The sequence below is a fragment of the Suillus fuscotomentosus genome (assembly GCF_016647785.1).
Source record: "Suillus fuscotomentosus strain FC203 chromosome Unknown F5891scaffold_21, whole genome shotgun sequence".
NCBI classification, from domain to species: Eukaryota; Fungi; Basidiomycota; class Agaricomycetes; order Boletales; family Suillaceae; genus Suillus; species Suillus fuscotomentosus.
The window spans coordinates 656,505-676,889 of NW_024539533.1; the positions used below are offsets into that span (position 1 = coordinate 656,505).

The 20,385-nt window shown below is 45.1% G+C and overlaps 5 protein-coding genes across 5 annotated transcripts; 2 read left to right on the plus strand and 3 right to left on the minus strand.

The window, feature by feature from the left end:
- Window positions 1-2,860: 2,860 nt before the first annotated feature.
- Window positions 2,861-3,951, plus strand: F5891DRAFT_950397 (uncharacterized protein; the record flags this gene model as incomplete). The annotated part of the gene is made up of 2 exons (XM_041374963.1): window positions 2,861-3,620; window positions 3,677-3,951. Coding segments are annotated over 2 exons (1,035 nt in total), but the record flags the coding sequence as incomplete, so codon positions are not given.
- A 171-nt stretch (window positions 3,952-4,122) lies between these two features.
- Window positions 4,123-4,937, plus strand: F5891DRAFT_1187507 (uncharacterized protein; the record flags this gene model as incomplete). The annotated part of the gene is made up of 3 exons (XM_041366859.1): window positions 4,123-4,338; window positions 4,393-4,689; window positions 4,737-4,937. The coding sequence occupies 3 exons, from the start codon at window positions 4,123-4,125 to the stop codon at window positions 4,935-4,937; spliced, it is 714 nt and encodes a 237-aa protein (XP_041227204.1).
- Window positions 4,938-9,633: 4,696 nt separating this feature from the next.
- Window positions 9,634-10,278, minus strand: F5891DRAFT_979441 (uncharacterized protein; the record flags this gene model as incomplete). The annotated part of the gene is made up of 3 exons (XM_041376889.1): window positions 9,634-9,809; window positions 9,863-9,914; window positions 10,081-10,278. The coding sequence occupies 3 exons, from the start codon at window positions 10,276-10,278 to the stop codon at window positions 9,634-9,636; spliced, it is 426 nt and encodes a 141-aa protein (XP_041227205.1).
- Window positions 10,279-13,408: 3,130 nt separating this feature from the next.
- F5891DRAFT_1187510 (uncharacterized protein) lies at window positions 13,409-15,452 on the minus strand (the record flags this gene model as incomplete). The annotated part of the gene is made up of 9 exons (XM_041366860.1): window positions 13,409-13,854; window positions 13,914-13,982; window positions 14,031-14,220; window positions 14,268-14,390; window positions 14,448-14,476; window positions 14,527-14,722; window positions 14,786-14,862; window positions 14,914-15,270; window positions 15,326-15,452. The coding sequence occupies 9 exons, from the start codon at window positions 15,450-15,452 to the stop codon at window positions 13,409-13,411; spliced, it is 1,614 nt and encodes a 537-aa protein (XP_041227206.1).
- Window positions 15,453-18,499: 3,047 nt separating this feature from the next.
- F5891DRAFT_1187511 (uncharacterized protein) lies at window positions 18,500-20,029 on the minus strand (the record flags this gene model as incomplete). Its single annotated transcript, XM_041366861.1, has 3 exons — window positions 18,500-18,936; window positions 19,004-19,487; window positions 19,796-20,029. The coding sequence occupies 3 exons, from the start codon at window positions 20,027-20,029 to the stop codon at window positions 18,500-18,502; spliced, it is 1,155 nt and encodes a 384-aa protein (XP_041227207.1).
- Window positions 20,030-20,385: the final 356 nt, after the last annotated feature.

Here is a 20,385-nt window from a genome sequence, read left to right on the forward strand (position 1 = left end):
TGATGAAAGAATGTGACATTAAAAATTCAGTTTTTCAACACAACAAAGAAGCCTCACCTGCTTCCTCTTTTTCCATTGTTTTTGGTCCAACTTTGGAGCAAACAACCTGGCTGCCCTTGCTATGGCAGTGAAAATCGCTTGCTTCTCACTCCTTTTGGCAGCAGTCCACTCAGGAAGATAGTTCTTCAACTCCAAAATCTCCTTGTCCATGAGCTTCTGAGACTGTGGTTGACGCATCCTGTGTCTTCCGGAAGTCGTGTTGGTGGAATGACCTGTTCTTGCCATAGTGAATCAGAATGCAGAAATGGCTAAGGATTTTCAAGGTGAAAGTATTAATGAATTGTGCGAAGTTGAACTTTGAGCAAAGCCTAATGATAGGTTAATCGGCCCATATTGGACCCTGAGCCATTAATGGAAATGAATTTGTAATAAGCCAACAGGACTGCACCGCATCATATTGCAATAACAATTCATTACACCTGAGCTGATGCCTTGCTTGCAACATTAATAAACAAGATGAAGATAGGTAGATGCACCCCAGTGCAAAAATCTCACAGGGTGGAAGCAAGGGGCAGCAAAGGTAGGAAGACTTGGGTCAAGGTCCCACTTGCAAGCACGAGGCGACATGCCTACAGGTCCATGCCTAACTCTCCCCCGGAATCACCAACAATTCAGCCTGTTGAGGCACCACCTCCTTGGGAAGACTTTCCTGACAATACTTACGAGCAGGACCAAGGCTCATTTGAGCCTTTGCAACTCCCAAAAACCATGGCAAGTTCATGTACAATGTTGGAGTGTCATTCAAACTATGGCTAAGCATTCAAAATACAGAGTCAAAATGACTACCTCAGGCAATAGCTGCCAAGGCAGGAATCATATCTACATCACCTCCTCGATCGAGAAGCTCCACCCGAAGACAGGAGATGCATCATCTGCCAACAGGATGGGGTGTACAAATGTCAAGATTGTCTTGGCGAGCCACTTTATTGCACAGGCTGTTGCAGGAGTCAACATCGTAGCAATCCTTTCCACTGGATCAGTCAATGGAATGGGCGATTCTTCGAGCGGAGTTGTCTAGCTCATGTGGGACTCATTATATACCTTGGCCATGATGGCAAACAATGTCCGGCGGTCACCAATCAGTGGAATTTGTTTGAAGAAGATGAACCCGAAGACCTGCTCGAGCCTGAAGATCTGCCATTTGTGTCTGGACCCGAGTTCCAGCCAAAGGAAAACACCATGGTCATCGTGGACAAGTCCGGAGTTCATCGCCTGGAGGTTCGATGCTGTGAATGTCCAAATGCCATGAGTCCGGACATTCAAATGTTTCGACACAGATTTTTCCCTGCATCTTTTAACAGGCCAAAGACTGTGTTCACCTTCAGAGTGCTCAATGATTTTCTACTGGACAGCCTTGAATGCGGCACCTTGGCAATGGTCTATTACAGCAAGCTCCGGCGAATGACCTCCAGCATGTTTCCACACCTTGTTCCGGTAATGCCTTACCCTCATGATCTACTGGGCATCATATTGACAAAGCACATTGCAAGGACCGATACAGAGAGCTCATGAGGGTTGCTCGACAGTGGAGGCAGTTGAAGACAATGAAATGGCATGGCTTTGGCCATCATTCTGATAACCCGAGCACAGGAGAACTTGCATTATTTTGCCCGGCATGTCCTCAGCCTGGGATTAATGTGCTGTTGTCAGAGGATGAATCTCTTGATGAGTGAGTCCTATTCTCAACCTATGTGGCCTCCATAATAATACTAGGGATCCAAGCTGGAAATACACCTGGTCATTTGTGATGGACGGAAATTTCAAAGTCGAACATCTGCATCCCATTAAGCCATTCGATGAAGTTTGGCTGTCCGATGGGCTTGGATTCATGGTAGGAAAGGACAGGTATAAAATGCATCTGGCAGAGGCTGCTGACACAGTGGAAAAATCAAGCTGCAACAATCACCGGGCAGTAAATCAAGCTAATGCTGCTCGGCACAAGCTGGAGTCCACCAGTATCGGGGGAGTTGCCTGTGCCAGACATGGTTGCTTTGTCCCTCACTCCATGGTGGATTTTCAGAAAGGCGAAAGGCAAGCCACATCCACCATTCCCCATTCACAAGTTAACCATGGGTCACTTGCAGACAAATGAACATGGACTATGCCCTTTGCGAGACTTCCTGGCACAACATGGAAGGCATCACCAGGGCTGTCACCTTCTATGATATTAATTGTCAATACAACAAACACTTTTGGGTTCGGGTGGATCGAAGTCGATTTCTAGAAATGGCACCACAATTAACCATCATTCCCGGAATTGGGTTATGGCACGTTCATGGCCATCAGGACAGCTGCTATGTCCGATATGCTTCTAACTTTATTGAAGGCATTGGTCGGATCGATGGAGAGATCATGGAGACGCTATGGGCACAGCTCAATTTGATCTCCCCTGCTGCTCGGGGAATGTCATCTCCCCACCGAAAGGAATGCCTTGATTATCAGATGAATGACTCCAATTTCTGCAAGATGATTCGCATGAAAAGGACTCTATGCCAGAAATACAAACTGGCTAGGAATGGTATCTTAGAAAGTGGAAAGGCATTCGACAGACTCGATGAAGCAGCACCCTTACATTTGAAGACAGAATGGTTAGCCAGGGAGAGGATAGCTCAGTCAAGCAGATTGAATGATCCTTCAGCCATGGATGAATATGAGATCAATATCAAAAAGGGTACATTGAGTTCCATTGTCTCCATCGAGGTCTGAATTAATATTGCACTCAGCACCTAGCAAAAAGGAGATCGAGCTTAGATTGTTAGAGGAGGGTAATGCCCGGAATGCAGCACCCTCTCGCAGATCTGTGGCGACATGGATATCAACAGGGTTAGCAATTGAAGAGGCTCAGATTGCATTGCTCATCGAGGTCCGAAGGATCAGAAGAAGATCCACCGAGACACAGAGATTAGACATCGCCCGTCAAAGAGATCGGCTCCAAGGCCAGATAGATGGATTTGCTCGGTCTGCTCTAACACATCTCGGGGAGGGATTTGATGCAGATGATGAACCTGAAGACTTGGACGTAGACATTCTAGATGATCTCGATGATGACCCGGCGGATTTCACAGAGACATCTCACACATGGACAAACTCTCCCGAGCTAACTGTAATCCCATTGCCATCAAACCTGGGGGTTGATAGATGCAGACGATGCATGGCAGAGGATCTGATTCCCCTGGAGATGTCGCTTCGTGAAGGGCAGGCCAATGATGCCCTTCACAATCTCCGCATTTACCTTTGCAACAAGGCCATCTTGTTCCGAACAACCATTAGGCAGGCCAATTCCCAGGCCCTGAAAACTCGAGCTTGGTCCCAGGTGACGTCGGTGCAGCAGGCAGTCTCCCTCCATGCCAGCATATATACAAAGACAAGGAAGCAAATGATGAAACTTGAACCGGGGCAAGACCAGCTTCAGAAATACAAACCCCTGCTTCGTGAGCAACTCAAAATCAGCACTGCAGTGGGTGACCCAAATGCCCGAGGTCAACGAAATGAATCTTTGGCTTGGTTTTGGTCTGTTGAAGTCGACCTCGGGGGTCCTGATCAATCGTGGAATGAAGAATGTGAGTTCCCGCTTGCATGTCATATCCCCTGGTTACCTGACTGGACCCATGCCAAGTTTACCGAGTCCATTGGCTGAGGGCAAAGGCACTACGGGATCGATGGAGGGAAGAAATGCTATTGGTCACATTGGAGATGGATTGGACATGTAAGTTCTTTTTGTGGAAAACAACCATATGGGGCGAGCACATGCAGGAATCATTGGAGAAACAACTTCCGGGTCACGGATGCTACGCCAGAAGGCAATCCCACATGTATTCATTGCTGGCACAGGATGCACAGGCAGCTTTTCAAGACCTACAAAACGTGTTGATAGAGGCTGGAGATGAATGAACATTGTTTTCTCATGAAGTCCCTTTTTCCACATACATAATTGACGCCCGGGAATTGTCCGGGTCAGCCCATGTCGGAGTTTGAATTTCATATCCATCCATCAGTGATTCTTATCTTCACATCTTGACCATCTTTCACTTGTATTGCCAGCGCCATAGTCCTGTATTAGCCATGTCTGCATCTCATGCATCCACTTCTGGCACTCTGAATCCCGGAAGCCATTACCGACCTCTGAAGCTGAGCCTTGCAACTCTTTCCTGCACATTGGCAATGGCTGGATCACGTGTCCGTGCAATCATCTCTCAATATCGGACGGAAGCTGCCAACAATGGTCTATCTGCTGACCGGATCAAGTATTTTAAAGCCGGGCTGCAATGGGAGATGAATGTATGTTACCACTGCCCTGATGACTTTGTTGGTCAATGCTAAGAATTTGAGCAGACATTTGTCACACCACTCCTGCAGTACTCCGCTTCACAGAATATCGTGTCAGTTCTTCCGGTCCCTGTCGCTTATATCCTTAAGTTGTATCCCATGCTGACCTGGAACACTGTTCCGGACGACGTCTTTTCATTCCACCTCCTTTCATTTCATGATGAGCCAATTGCAGGACATCCGTCCTGGATTGTGTTCGCATATACATGTCCATGGTGGATGGGAAACACCACAATCCCTGATCAACCATGGCAGTGGGATGAAATAATGGCTTCCTGCGTCTCTCACTACCAGTATTGGGCGGTAAGATGTCAGCTGAATTACCTTGATTGATGACTTATCTGTTTCAGCTTAATGTTGAGGATGATGCTTTGGTACTTCCAGAGAAGTTGAAAAACACTTCGACTCCACCACTCATGGGACTGAGATTCATCAAAGAACGCATGGAAGCATTGCTGGAGGAGCAAGATCAGGGCATCAAAGCGAAGATGGGAGAGGTGAAGATGTACACTGACATGTTAGAGAAATTGAGGAAAGGCAAAGGAGTGTAGTCCCATTCACTCTTCATTATATACAAGATGTAACATATTCTATGCATTCAAAAATCTCACATTCGAGTCCTGGACGCCCAGGTCCCGAGTCCCGAATTTCGGAGGTCGGGGCTCGGAGACCCGGAGCTCGGCAACTGTGTTGGGTGTCAGGGTATCCAGACCATTGGAGATAGCATGTGTCAGTATTTTGCGTTTCATGGTTTATGTTGGGTGAATATGGAATTGGGGATCAGGGACTCGGTATTCAGAACAGTGTCAAGTCCCAGGTCACGAGCTCCGAGTCCCGAGTGCCGAACCCCGAGTCCCGAGTCCCGAATTTTGGAGGTCAGGGTTCGGCGACCCGGAGCTCGGCAACTGCTGGGTGTGGGTTTCGGGACTCGGGACTCGGAGCTCATGACCTGGGACTCAACACTGTTCTGAATACCGAGTCCCTGACACCTGATTCCATAATCACGAAACATAAACCATGAAACTTAAAATACTGACAAATGCTATCTCCAATGCTCTGAGTACCCTGACACCCAACACAGTTGCCGAGCTCCGGGTCGCCGAACCCCGACCTCCGAAATTCGGGACTTGGGACTCAGGGTTCGGCACTCGGGACTCGGAGCTCGTGACCTGGGACTTGACACTGTTCTGAATACTGAGTCCCTGATCCCCAATTCCATATTCACCCAACATAAACCATGAAACGCAAAATACTGACACATGCTATCTCCAATGGTCTGGATACCCTGACACCCAACACAGTTGCCGAGCTCCGGGTCTCCGAACCCCGACCTCCGAAATTCGGGACTCGGGACCTGGGCGTCCGGAACTCAGTATTCAGGACAGTGTCGAGTCTGGAGTCCACAATGTCGGGGTTCAGGGTTTTGTTAAATGTGTATGGCAATAACAAATGTTAATTCGAGCATATTTATACATCTTCCCCCAGTCTCAAATATCATGTGCTGAGGTCCGGGTGTCGGGACTAAGTACCCCGGCACTCAGGACTCCCATATGTCAAGTCCCGAGTTCCAATTATCGAATACCGAGGCTTGCATCCAAATTATTTAGTCCCACATATCACTTGGGAAATGCTCAAAATTGAGTATTGAGGTCCGGATCACAATTGGTACATGGTATTCATTTGTTGGAATGTATATAGGTCACAATGCTTGCTCTTTGTTTGATCTTTCACATGCTGTATGGACCATCCACACTAGCCCATCCACATGATGGAACACCAGCATAAATATGAACAGCATCCCTCATATACCATGCCCAAGCAATCCGATCCCCTTCCACATCATACACTCCATGTCTCACAATCTTTCCGGAAAACGCAATCATACAGCCGGAATTGTACTTGAACTCCAGCTGAAGGTTTGGCATTGTCATCCGAGCATTAGAATAGTCCCCCATGGTGGTGAGAATGTCGAAGCATTCAGCAATGGACATGTGGTCTCGATGATGGGGGGTTTCCCGATTGGAAATGATGGAGAGGGTGTTAAACACAGATGCCCAGTACTGCAGGGCCTCCGGCATCTGTGGCAGATCCTTGCTTACTGCTATATTTCCAAGGTTTGACAAGGTTCTCAACCCTGCCCAGTACTGCTCAGGATGCATGACTCTGAGTGCCGCAGACGCGATGGCTGCTGGCCTTGCAATGGCTTTGAGGATATTCTCGCAGGAAGGTCCCTTCAATGATGCAGATACCTCCGGATCGGACACATTCTTTGGGATTGGTAAGTATGACTGCCGGAATCACCATCTCATCAGATCCTACCTCATGTCCCTGTTGAAACCATGCTGGAGATAGATTGATGCATCCGGGAGTTGCTCCAACATCTTCCGAGCCCCGGTTGAACAACCTTTGATTAGTTCGCCAATTGCCATCAGCCCTTACACTTTTTTCGAGGCTTGGAGAGAGCAAATAGGTGGCCTCCCTGATTTCCTTCTGTAGGTTCCATTAATATTCGATATCCATCGAGTAACAATGTATATTACACACCTGGGTGGTGTCTGTCAGGGCGTCTGGGAGATACCATGCAATGATGGCACCGGATGCATCAAGAATTATTGCAGGTTCATCGACCAACCTTTTGCCTTCATGGCCAGGAGGACACCTCTCAAGCAACCTCGCCTCTCTTATGTTCATTATGCCCGGTGTCCTTCGGGGAGATCAATTTGCTATATCTTGCAATATCCATCTGCATCTGAACTGTCATGCAGGAATTTGAATGATAAATAGAATTTTCCGAATCTGCAGGAAGACCCACTGGGATTTTTAGATGCCTTTATGAGTACATCAGCCAAGCGATCGCACGCCATCACCAGATCAGTGTCTAGGTTGGGGGAAGGTATGACTGGGCCTCCTCCAGTCTTCTCTGCCTTGAATTTCTGTTCAGTATATTCCCCTGCTTCATAAGTCACAGTCAGGGCCCAAGTGCGCCAGATGTTTATGCTATCAGGAGGGGAAGGGGAAGAACCGTTCATGCTGGATGTTAATCTTGGGAAATCAGACGCTGAATGCTGGATGTCCAGACTTTGGTGTTATAGGGGGTGGAGATAGAGAGGATCAGATAAGGGAGCCATGGATAATTTTGGCTGCTGTCAAAGATGTATTATTATCCATTGCTCAATGAAATACTACCTGATTGGAAGTGTGCTGGTCATCAGATATTCATTTGTCGACTCCCGGGTCCCGGTACTCAGAAGTCGGTACGGTTGACCCATATTTGGGTGGTCGGAATTTGGCGTCTCGTAGGGCAACACAAGCTTCATACTGCCATATCAGGAGATCACCTGCTGCTCCGGGAACTCGGTAACTGTGATTTATTACCTCCTCTGAGTAAGGTTGACTCGCTGGTCATCAGATATTCATTTGTCGACTCCCGGGTCCCGGAACTCGGAGGTCGGTACGGTTGACCCATATTTGGGTGGTCGGAATTTGGAGTCTCATAGGGCAACACAAGCTTCGCACAGCCATGTCAGGAGATCACCTGCTGCTCCGGGAACTCGGTAACTTTGATTTATTACCTCCTCTGAGTACGGTTGACTCACATTTTGGTGGTCGGAACTTGGCTTCTCGTAGGGCAACACAAGCTTCGCACCACGGATTCCACATTCTGCAAGACAACCTAAGCACCATCAGAGGCCATGTCAAGAGAGCACCTGCTGCTCTCTTCAGAAACATCTCAACTTCGGTTGGCCATTTAACACGGAAAGTATTAACTAAATTATGTGTTGAGTTCCGGGTCCCGGAAGTCGAAGTCGGAACTCGGTACAGTTGACTCCAATTCTGGTGGTCGGAACTTGGCTTCTCGTAGGGCAACACAAGCTTCGCACCCCGGATTCCACATTCTGCAAGACAACCTGTGCACCATCAAAAAGTATTAACCAACTTATGTGGTGAGTTCCGGGTCCCAGGAACTCGGAACTCGGTACAGTTGACTCAAATTCTGGTGGCCGGAACTTGGCGTCTCGTTGGGCAACACAAGCTTCGCACTGCCATGTCAGGAGATCACCTGATGCTCCGGGAACTTGGTAACTTTGATTTATTACCTCCTCTGATTTGGTTGATGTACAACTACCTCAGCTCCATCATGTCTACAATTATGATACACATGGGCCCACCCATCTATATTGTATACCACCCTCGGCCCACCCGTCTAATACAACATCCCATACAACACCCTCGGCCCACCGGTCTAATTAATATGCGTCTGGGCCCACCCGTATAATACAATATTTTATAATACCCTCGGCCCACCCGTCTAATTTAATATGTGTCTGGGCCCACCCGTGAATGTGATAACAAGTACCTACCCATCTATCTCATACACATCTACCTTAATACACCCATCTGCATAATATCCAGCTACCTCGGCCCACCCGTCTACCTAATATTCATTTACATCGGCCCACTCATCTACTCTATATATTCCCTGCATGGGCCCACCCGCCTCCATTGGGAATAATTTGCCTCCCGGCCCATCCATCATAGTCAAGAATATTTTTATCATGGGCTCATGGTCCGCTGGCCCGTATAATATGGGATATTATGCACGTCCGTTCCCTCGTATTATACGGAGATAGGTCACTGTAGTATATGAAGTGCAACTCCATATCTGTGCCCCAAAATCACTATAAGCTAGAAAGGGGTCTTCATACCCCGCAGGCACCAGTAAGTAACCTCTGATCGCGATATAATAAACCCAATTGTGATCTTGCCCTACAGAGAACATGTGTTCAATGATGCCAGGCGCATATTCTTCCGATGTCTTTTGGAAGAACACACAACTATCTGGAGCTGAATAGTTGCAGCTGTAATATTTCAAACCTCCTATGGTCAGTCCTTTATACTCCATGATGTGGTTGTTCCCATTGAGTTGAATCCCTGCCTTGTCCAAGGTGTGTCGAAGGACATCGCAAATAGGGGTTTTGATGATATCAGTGTCATCATGTGAGACATATGGGATTGATTCCATAGTTGTACACAGGATGCTGGTGTCTGTCCAAAATTCTTCCGCAAAAGGAGCACAGCATTGCTGCAGGATTTCAACTGCCTTTTTGACAACATCGGATGCTCCAGGCTCTTGGAGCATTGCCTTTACACTTGCAGTGGCACAGAATGTCTCGAGCATGGTTTTTTCCAATTCCCCTGTAGAACCCCTATTTAATATGTCTCTGTATTTTCATTTCTCACTCTGTGTCACTCAAAGATTTTAGTGCGTTCCAACTTTGTTTCAGCATTTCTCCATTCTTTTGCAGCTGGCCAGTACTCCTCGCACATACATCGTTTCCATTTGTCGTAGTCAAAGATTGCATTTTCTGACTTGTTCAGCCAGCAAAGCCCACACATCTGATTTGCAGTGGGGCCCACCCGCCCTGCAAGTTTGCAAGCAGCTGGTAGGTCATTGACCACCACTGCAATGACAGACCTTGAAAGTCTCCCTTCAGTATGCTCATGCATCCTTGTAAACCACATCCCATCTTTCCATGAAGGTAGGAAGAAGTCAATTACTGGGGGAAGAAAATGGTTGATCCCTTTGAGAGCTGGTTTTCTAGGTCCAGGAATAACACCGACCAAGTACATGTTTTCTGGCTTATATCGCAGACTGGGTGGGAGGTTCAGTAGCCCCATTGTGATCAAACCAACTGATTTCTTCTTGCCAGAGGTCTTATTTCCATGCGGGTTAAACCAATCCATCGAAAGACTCCATGCTAATCTCAGGTCCCTTCTCCTTAACCCATCCATGAATGGTTTTCTGTCAGGACCTAATATCTCTTGCATCACAGTGCCATCCTTGATATCCCACAGGTGGTATTTTTCATTCATCATCATTCCATGGTCCATAGCTTCTTCGATGCCTGGCCAATTGAGCAAGCCAGCAAGAAATGTATTGAAGTCTTGGATGACATATGGGTGCACAGGAGCCCATGATTTAAGCCTTCATTCTTCATGGATTTCACCAACAACTGACCACAAGGCATGCTTCCTGGGTACTTCATATAGTTGCAGCATTCAGGATATAGTGATTTTTTTCTCGTGGTCACTGGCGGGTACGTGCACAAACATCTTGTACAAGTGGCAAACATCCAAGTGATTGGATTTAGGTCGAATTTTTTGCAGATGGTACAGATGTCGCAAGAAATTGCTCAACCAGTAGACTTTCCAAGTGTGGTCTCAAGGAGGAGGTTCAAAGCCCAAGAACTGCATTGCACCATGGCCTAGTAATATGTCCAAAGACATTCAGGATTGAGGCAATAAGCATGGTGAGGAGTATGGCAGGGTTGGCATTGTGGAATATTCATTTGAAATTAAGTTCTGGTTATGATCCTGTGTTGACAGTTGCTGATGCACTATTCAGGTCTTCCTTTGTTCTACAACCCACAATGTCCATGATACTCCCCACCATATTTCTGATTTCATGTAATGATTGAAGAGACACATGCCGCAATTCTTCATTACAAGCATCACCATTTACTTGCATATCTTTTATCTCCTCCTGGGTTTTCTTCATCCAATTACACTCTTCAGTAAGCATCTTCAGGACCTATTGCCCATCAGCCAAGTCAAGCTGATTCACAGTATCAGTCATGTCCCAAAGACAAGTGTGCATTTCAATGTCAAGGAGGTAAAGTCTGTGGTAATCTTCCGATGCTTGATCCTGGATCCCCGCTGAATACTCCCTTGAAACTCTTGTGGTATTGTCTAATATAGATCGGCTGGCCACATGTATTGCTTCAGTAATGTGCCCATTATCCATTCTGTCTTCCAGTGTTAACTGGAAGATGCTTCTGGCAAGGTCGTCATCATCCTATTCCTCTATTTGTTAACTGAATGCATGTATCTGCATTGTGCAACTTACCCTGGCCCTTGACCTTTCCTTTGACATCTTCCTGGCATTGATGGTGAATATATAGCACTTGAGCGATACCAATGATTTAGTCAGTTTTGTAGTGAATGCAAGGTCACTATTGATTGATCATTCCTTGTTCATTCAATACTGATTTCGGCCTTCTCTAGTCTCTTTTGCCTACTCTAGAAATATCCTTATATTTTCGTCGACCGGACAACCACTCAGCCGCTCTGGGTATTTCCAGTGAAGTCTAATTCCCCCTCATGTTCCGCAGTTCTGCATAGTAGTGTGAAAATTTTAATGGTATTGACATTAGTAATTTTGTTGTCTTAACAACTTTATAAACTATTGTCTTGTGGTCGTTGTCTCCATCATAAGTACTGTATTTTGAAAGGTGAGGAAAAATCAGTACAAAGGTGTTTGAGTTCAGGCATACTGCTCACTCTTATCAATCACACTTTGTCACACATGGTTTTGCATCTATATCATGTGAGTACTCTGATTTTTCTGGTACAATCTTCACACTCACTCACATGGATACAGAAATCCTCAGGCTTGGTTCCACATTGAAGTCACATGCAGAAATCAAGGTTGCCCAAAGGCCCATCAAATTACAAAAAGTAAGTTTCAGTTGTTCTTCCAATGCCCCCTACATTCAAGCTTTGCAGCCATATTCCCAGTCAGCTCAAGTAACAGCCATTGTACTTTCAGTCACGTTTTCATGCTTCACTTTCCTTTTGGCTGCGATCTCACTGGATTACTTACAGATATATCTACATACTGGGACATGCACATGCACATTTTTGAATACTTGACCTGCATGCTGTGGCTTTACCTCTTGGTCAATATTGTTGAATATTTCTAAAATTAAGTCAATATATGCAGATTGTGAAACAAATTCCCACTCTGAGACTCGCTCATTATCATCTCCACTGAGGATATGCTTCCCATCCATCCTGTTTTCGCCAAACTTAGTCTGAATTTAATTGATAGAATTTGATGCTCATTCATATTTGAGATTTTATTTAGAAACTGTCTATCATATCTGCACAATACAAATAGCTTGATATATGCATGATTTTTCTCAAGATATGCACCGCATCTGTTTACAGAACTTTTCCTGCCGTGTCTCAGGTGTAACACCAGAGACATTGCTGGATTTGCTGGAGGGTAATATGTGGAACATATTTGTAAAGTATTTTACATCTATTGTTCAATGTCGAACCTAAACAAATAATGCACAAATGTAAAATTTGTAGTCAAATTTGAATCCCTATCAGATTTATCTCCAAATAAAGAATATTTAAACAACAATATTTAGAATTTGAAAGGAAGCCTTTGTTTTTGCACCAGATCCATGCTCATATTGAAATTATGACAACAATATTTTGTATGTGCAGATCTGGTTTGTATTATTCTGAATTTGTTCGATGGCTGACCAATAAGAAATCTCAATATTGAATATGTATAGGGTTCATGTTTAAAATTTGTGATTAAAATTGATCAGCCACCATATTCATACTTAAATTCTATATATGACATGTATCTTAGAGCAAAACAGATTTTATTTCAAAGTTTAGATATGAGATGCCATTGGATTTAGGATATTGTCCACCCAATCTGCCTAAATGTCATATCACAAACATATGTAAAATTTGATACCCAATACTACAGTAGTACAGATTCTATTACCAATGCAAAATATTTCTGTGGATATGATACCAATCTGTCCTACAGACAGATTCCATCCTGCCTCAGGCACCTGAGGCTCCCACATTGTCAGGCCTGTTAGATGTACCACTGTGTTGGTGTGGCCGGTCTAAGTCGAGGCACTTTGAGTGATTCCCTGCCAGTATGAATAATTGTAAATATTTATGGCCCTTTAAGCTTACCTGGAACAACCTGACACATCCGGACATAGTGCCAATGTTCCTGATCTATTCATAGATGCCGGTGGCTAGGAAAGTCCTGTGCTTATGTCAGATACTCCTGGGAGGGGCTTAGTGCTAATAGCTTGTAGTTTGTTGCTTACATAACAAAGCAGGGCAGACGAGGCAGGGAAGATGAGGACAGACGAGTCAAATGCAATGCATTAGATAGACATAGACTTTGAATAAACTATAACTAATCATCCTCCTTTAATGAGTCCTCATCATTGTCTGTACTGTCAATATATTCGACACTTTTGGGAGCTGGCCTTCTGTTAGACACTGCTGACCGCACCCTCTTGGATGGTGGCACCTTCTCTTTCGCAGAACGGTGTTTACAGGATACTCCAGCATCAGAGTGTTTCTTTCTGGGGGCTCTCACTGTCTCTCCGGCCTTATGGCGAGCATCTAGATGCTGGATGTGCTCCTGATGCTGGTGAGGAGTGAAGTTGACCCAGTGGCATGTGCCGTTTTGTAGGGCATGATGGAGCGATCGAATCTTGTCCACAGTACCGATTTTGTATGGGCTCGTGAAGAGCACATTCTCAGGCCAGCCTTTGATGTTTATACCGTGCTTCTCCTTGATAGATGTCTCGAAGTTCATATACACCATACATATATTATGGCCCTTCGTGATCACATCTCACACACCATTCCTCAGCCATCAAGAAACTCGGTTTGAATCATTATGAAACACTCACTGAAGCCTGACTCAAGTAAATGTTTAGACTGCCTCTGCATATTCTCCACCGAATCACGCTCATTGATGTCTAAAAGAGATGTTAGACCACCAGGACATGAAAAAGATGAAAAAATACTTTTGTTTTGATTGCACCCCCACAATTCCAGCTGCTTGGTGATGTAGTCAGGTTGCAGTGAGAGAACGTCCTCCCAGAAGTACATCACATTGTCAGTTCCAAACCACATGGCTTGGTTTGTGTCATAGACATGACCATGTGTCGCAAACAAACACACATACATTCCAGTGTGGAGGGCCAAAGCCTCAAGCTAATGCATGATCAGTAGGAGAAATGACACAAATAAATTGAGACTACCTCCTTGAACACTTTGTCCAGGGTTACCTGCGCATCTTTTGAAGCAGCCAAGTTGGTAGCACACACACTCAGGCATTGTTGCATGCGGTGTTCCTTGAGTTTCAAAATGTAATCTTTTTTCTCCTGTCAGGAGAGGTGCTTGATTGACGGATTGTCCTCGATAATGTTGCATATATCCACTAGTGTGTATTTTGCTCCCATTGGACGCCCTGCAGAGGAAGCACTGAGGCAATGTTATCAATTGAAAAAGGAAACACACCTTCATTCAACTCAAGAGCCTTCACATGGACAATTGCGTTGTGCAAGGTAGGCCCCTGCTTGTTCTTGTAGAATGTCTTGCAACCCAGGAGTAGCTTTACCTTCTCTGTAGTGACACTATGCTCATCCGCTAGCTTCTCGATCATATCTGCATATGTTGTGGCAAGAGACTTCACAGCGTCATTCAACACAGCTTCCTTCAATCGTCATTGCTCCTGAGCAATTCTTCATGACGCCTTCTGTGCCTCTGTGAGTTTGACACCCTGGTGAGTTGTGAGTACAGGTCGTCCAGGGTTGCGTGCAGCCCATGAGGAATTTTTGCCGGTGGCGACTGCTTCTGTTGTGATGCTATCAGTGTTTGAATCAAGCACTTGCCTCTGGGTCTGACCGACGTCAGATGGTCGAGAATCTGCGGATGATTTGGAATTGAATGTGGAGTTGTCGGGTGTCGGTACTTGCGTGTTAGGAGTTGGTGGTAGCTCCTCTCTACTATGGGCACTAGGGAGTTGCGGAAAACCGTCAGGTACCTGCCATGTAGATGTATTTTCGTACATGAGCTCAGAGAAAGGCGGGAGGTTGGCATATAGAGCAGGATCCTCCCAGTTGATGTTCACGTCCGAGTTCAAGAGGTCAGACAAACATGTGATTAGCCGTGCTGAGTCGAAGGGAATAAGATTTTGATATGAGGAGCTGTGTTCCAAAGTTGAAGGTCCATGATTTGGAGGATATAGGGTGTCCATAAAAGCTGTTAAAAAAAGGAGATTCAGTTCTTGTCACTACTGAAAAATCAGAGAACTTACCGGTTTGTTGAGCTCCAGAAAATGATCCATGGTCTGCAACGCATTCAGAACAGCCGGTAGCAAAATAGTCAGGGTGGTAGTCATCAACAGAGGCGTCAGAGTGTTCGTTGCCAATGAAGTTGAACATGATTACTAGTCAGAAAGTGATGGCACAATCTACTAAATCAATGTGATGTGTTGTGAACAAAATACCGTAAAATAATGCAAGTCACTTACATTGATTGGACCTATCAAAGGCACTAGAATATGTTAACATGAACCAAACACAATAACACAACATGCACTTACCTGAATTGCGACCCATGGCTGATAAAATGATGTAAGGTAAAATTTTGACATCTGATGCCTTAGTCATGTGTCCTTCAATTTCACCACTGAGTTTTGATTATACCAAATGGATAGTAGACCTACTTACCAGTGGCGTGCACATCGCAATCAAGTGCATAGTGTGTTTCAACTAAAGAGTCAGATGTAAGCATGTGCACATAAGCTGGAGAGTGAAGCTCTACTCCAGTGATCAGTGTATTGAGACTGTTTCATAGCTTCTAGGTGGCGAACTTGAGTTTGCATCAACATGTACCTGGTGCCTGGGACCTATACCTACACCAGACCAGGATATTTGAGTCAAAGCACGAATCTCCCAGATCATCAATGACCTAGAAGTGTCGATCAAGGACAAACCACGCATTAATTATGATCACGCTTACCAATACCAGACCTGAATAAAAGCATGAGTCTCCCGGATCATCGATCATCAATGACCTAGAAGCGTCGATCAAGGACAAACCACACATTAATTATAAGTAGACACTTACCTATACCAGACCAGAATCAAAGCACGAATCTCCCAGATCATCAATGACCTAGAAGCGTTGATTAAGGACAAACCACGCATTAATTAAAAGTAGACACCTACCTATACCAGACCCAAATCAAAGCACGAATCTCCCAGATAATCAATGACCTAGTAGCAGTGTCAATCAAGGACAAACCACGCATTAATTATAAGTAAATAACACTTACCTATACCAGAAAGCATGAATCTCCCAGATCATCAATGACCTAGCAGCATCAATCAAGGACAAACCACACATTAATTATGATCATGCTTACCAATATCAAACCACCAATTCGTAGAAGTGAAGTGTCAATCAAGGACATTGACAAGTGGTCAAAGACTACCAAATTTGGTATGGATCAATATGGATCAATATGGATCAACATGTACAAATATTCCGGATGTTTCAGCATTCTGGTTCTCCTCGCTTGTATTCAGCATTGCTGCTGCTCTTAATAGTTTGCTGGGGCTTTCTTAGAAAGAAGGCTATTTAGTGAGTACCCTTCCACAGACTTGAAGCGAGTCCCAGCTGATGTGTATAGTCAACTCCGTACAAGTGGGTCCATCATACGTTGGAGTTTGTCTTGCTGCTGCAGGGAATTATCTGACCATCGCAGTCATTCTGGCATGGGCAGGCTCGAATGCGGGAGGCAACTTAAAGCATGGAGTTGTACTAGCAATGGCCATTGGTATTAGTAACCTTGGAGGGTACGTTGTATTATCATAAATACAAACTATTTGCCTGCTCATGCTTGTCTCATCTTCTAACAGAATCATAATGGGTATCTTCGCTATGTGGAACTACAACCAGCCCAACAGAAAGAGTGCAGTGTCTGGCAGAAAACATTGGCGATGATAGAAGATATGAATTCAAGGATATAGGCGATGCCAGTCCACTTTTCAGGTGAGTTCTATCACTCGTCCGCAATGCTACCTTTAGCTTATGGATATGTAAGGTATACCATATGAAACATACAGCTAATTTAAGCTGTCCTGGAGCGTTTTTTTATATATCACTTCGGGAATAAGGCGCACACTTACATCTCATTTGTAATAGTACTGGCATAATGTGGCTTAGCATAGACAATCTTATAAGTTGACAACAACAATGAAACCTCATTCTATACAACGTCCCCTCCCAATTGCCTGGAAGCTACTGGTCTCCAAATACATTGAAGGTGACTTCCTTATGAGGCTCTTGTGTCAGGTTTGTGTTCAGCTGCAGAGAAGTCACACTCAGATATAGTATATGACAATGTGGCCGGGACTGCTTCAAGTAGACATTTTATATTGTATCTGTCCTTGGTGCCATTGATAGTAAATGGAGGCTAGCCATCAGCTTGCTTTGATCTGTAACTTTGATAAGAAGTTACACCATAATTAATGTAGCGCAGAAAGAAATGTCGAGCGAGTCGGACAATGATGTACTACAGTACTGGTACTTCAGCAAGTCACATGTAGTACTGATCTATAATTCAAAGGAGATTTATGATTCAGTGTACTCAAACTCAATTCATGTTACTTCATTCACACAAGTAACTAGTCATTTCTAAGGTCTGAATCATGTACTTCAAGGCCCAAAAGAAAAAAAAAGGTATTTCATTCATTTGTTAATGTGACTGGAGCAAATCTTGAGTAAATCCGAAACACTGCAATGGTCACCGGTTAGTAGTAATGCCTATTCAGACCTCGCACAAGACATCTTAGTTGTCATCAATAACCAGTAACCTATTGATATTTCCACTAATACTAACTCCTAATACAACATACATGGTACTAAGTAGCACTGTTATTCTATGTAGGACAGGACAATGTATCAAATATGTGCATTGCTCATCTGCTCTGAGAGATCCTCAATATGAGACCAAATGTCTTCTTCATCCGAGGACATAGTCTGTGATTCAGTGGGCCAGAATGGGGAACCAGGCATCGGAATTGCATGAAGCTCACCATTTTCATAGGTGTGAGTGTACTGTGTGAGGGCTTCCTGGAACGTATCACATTTATAGTAGATATTACCACTAACACGATTCACCCACTGTGCGACATCATTCCTGAAAGCACGATAACGCAAGATTAGATATGAGCAGATGTGTGTTGATGAACTACATACCAGTGAAAGAAAAGTCTGACTTGTGGCCCCACAGTAATGACATAGAACTTGCTGTTACTGTATCATTTCGACCTTAGGTTCGTCACACCGTTGCAAGCCTGACGAACCGAACCTATTTTTTGTGACAGTCACAGGGAAATCCAGCCGACAAACATAAAAGTGTGACACTTTGTATTGAGCAATTTTTCAAGAAAAAAATGATGATATTAAACTATGCTACATGTTAGTGCTCCTCAAACACATCATATTGCTTGTTTGCAACATGTCTGCGCTTTCCCCTCCCAAATGTAGTATCAGGGTCCGTAGAAATGGCAACTTGAACCTCCTCGAATGTATCACCGGCAGAGTCAACAACCAGCGACCCATCTACATCAATCCTGTACCCATCAGGTGCACACTTCATGCCAGATGCAACAAACTGCAAGAGGAGCTCTAACGGAGCATCGTCACCTGGTTCCTCTTCATTATCTTCAGGTACTGACTCAGTAACAACCTCCGTGTCTTGAGTGACAGCCTCCGCATCTTCGCTAGCAGGCTGACGACGTAGTTGGATGCACTCCCACATGTCTGGAGCAGTTTGTGGCAAGTCACGAAGCATGCGACGGGCTTCAAGACTTGTCAGACTCTCAAATGACAGGTTGAACATGTTGTCTGCACCAGCTGTACACAATGAAAAAGCCTGCACCCTGCATCAGTGGTCAACTTTGCTGAACAGAACTAATCTCACCTTTTGTATGATGCCAGGCTTGTTGAGGAGCTTGAAGGCCTCGATGAACCACCGCACAGAGCGATCGCCGATCACGGAGCGTTGGTTTTGTCACGTCAAGTCGAAGGTCATCTGGGGTCTTTCCAGCCGTGAGTTGTGATAGAGTTTCTGAAACAATATCTTTGTGCTGCAGCTCCTTTATAGCCAGTTTGAGGGATCGTTGAATGCCGACGTCGCAGGGCTGTGCAACACCAGTTGTACCGGCAGGGACAAAACAATAATGGATCCAAGGGTGGTTGACATCAAGCCAGGTGCGAAATGCGATAGAGCGATGAATTACCCAGCAATCGAGCTGCAGAATGCATGGTTGATCAAGTGGGACACCTTGCTGCTGTTTCTTCGCCATCCAGAATGGTACCAGAATCCCATTAATGGGCCTTTCAGCAAGATCGGACGTCTCAAGGAATGCACCAGGGCCTTGCAGCATCATATCCCATCCAAGTGTCTGCAACGCATGAGTTATTTTTCGTCAACAGCAGTACTAAGCTCGATATCTGCCCTATCAAGGCCGCAGTGTGCCAACCAATTATATGCTACAGACCAAATTTGTTTTGAGGCAACTGCACGGCCTACATCATGCCAATAGGTAAGGACCCAGCATGGCAAAATTCCCGGAAAACGTGGGTCACACACGGACTTCGCTCCGTCGTGTACAGCCTGTTCAAATGTGCCCAGAAGTCGAGATGACAAATGGAGAGGTGGGATGGAGTGTTAGAAGAAGCTGCTAGCGAGATTGGAGGTGTTGCATTCGACGGAGGAGAAAAACTTGCAGATATCAAGTTCACCAAGCGCAGGATCGAAATCAGGAAGAGTTGTAGAGTCAACAAGAGCCGAGACAGGCAGGTTTTGGAGAGGAATGAAACCGGAAAAGCAAGGGGGTAGTTTGAGAAGTCGATCTTTCTGTTCCTCCGGAATGATGCTCGTAGAAATATCAATAGCCTGTAGGCCTGTGGGCACGTCTGAAGCGAGGTTGCTGTGAGGAAACATGATGGGTGATATCTAAGACACAAACTGTGGGACACTTACCTAGAAACAAACTAACTATTGGCTGTCAATAGAGCAGCCTTCAAGCCAACAGAGAAGTAGTGCAAATCAAAGATTATCCATGTCACAGAGGCATCGCCGCCAGAGCAGACATTTGACGCAGTCAACGAACCTAAATTAGGTTCGTCACATGTCACAATGGCCAACGAACATGCTACAAATGATTACATAAGATTGCGGAGATTTTCACACGAACCTAAGGTCGAAATGATACAGTATGCCCTTCTGGAGGTGAATTGAATGTGCTTGGGTGGGGAATTGATGGGCCATAGAGTGGTGCGTGTGGGGATGCCAAAATG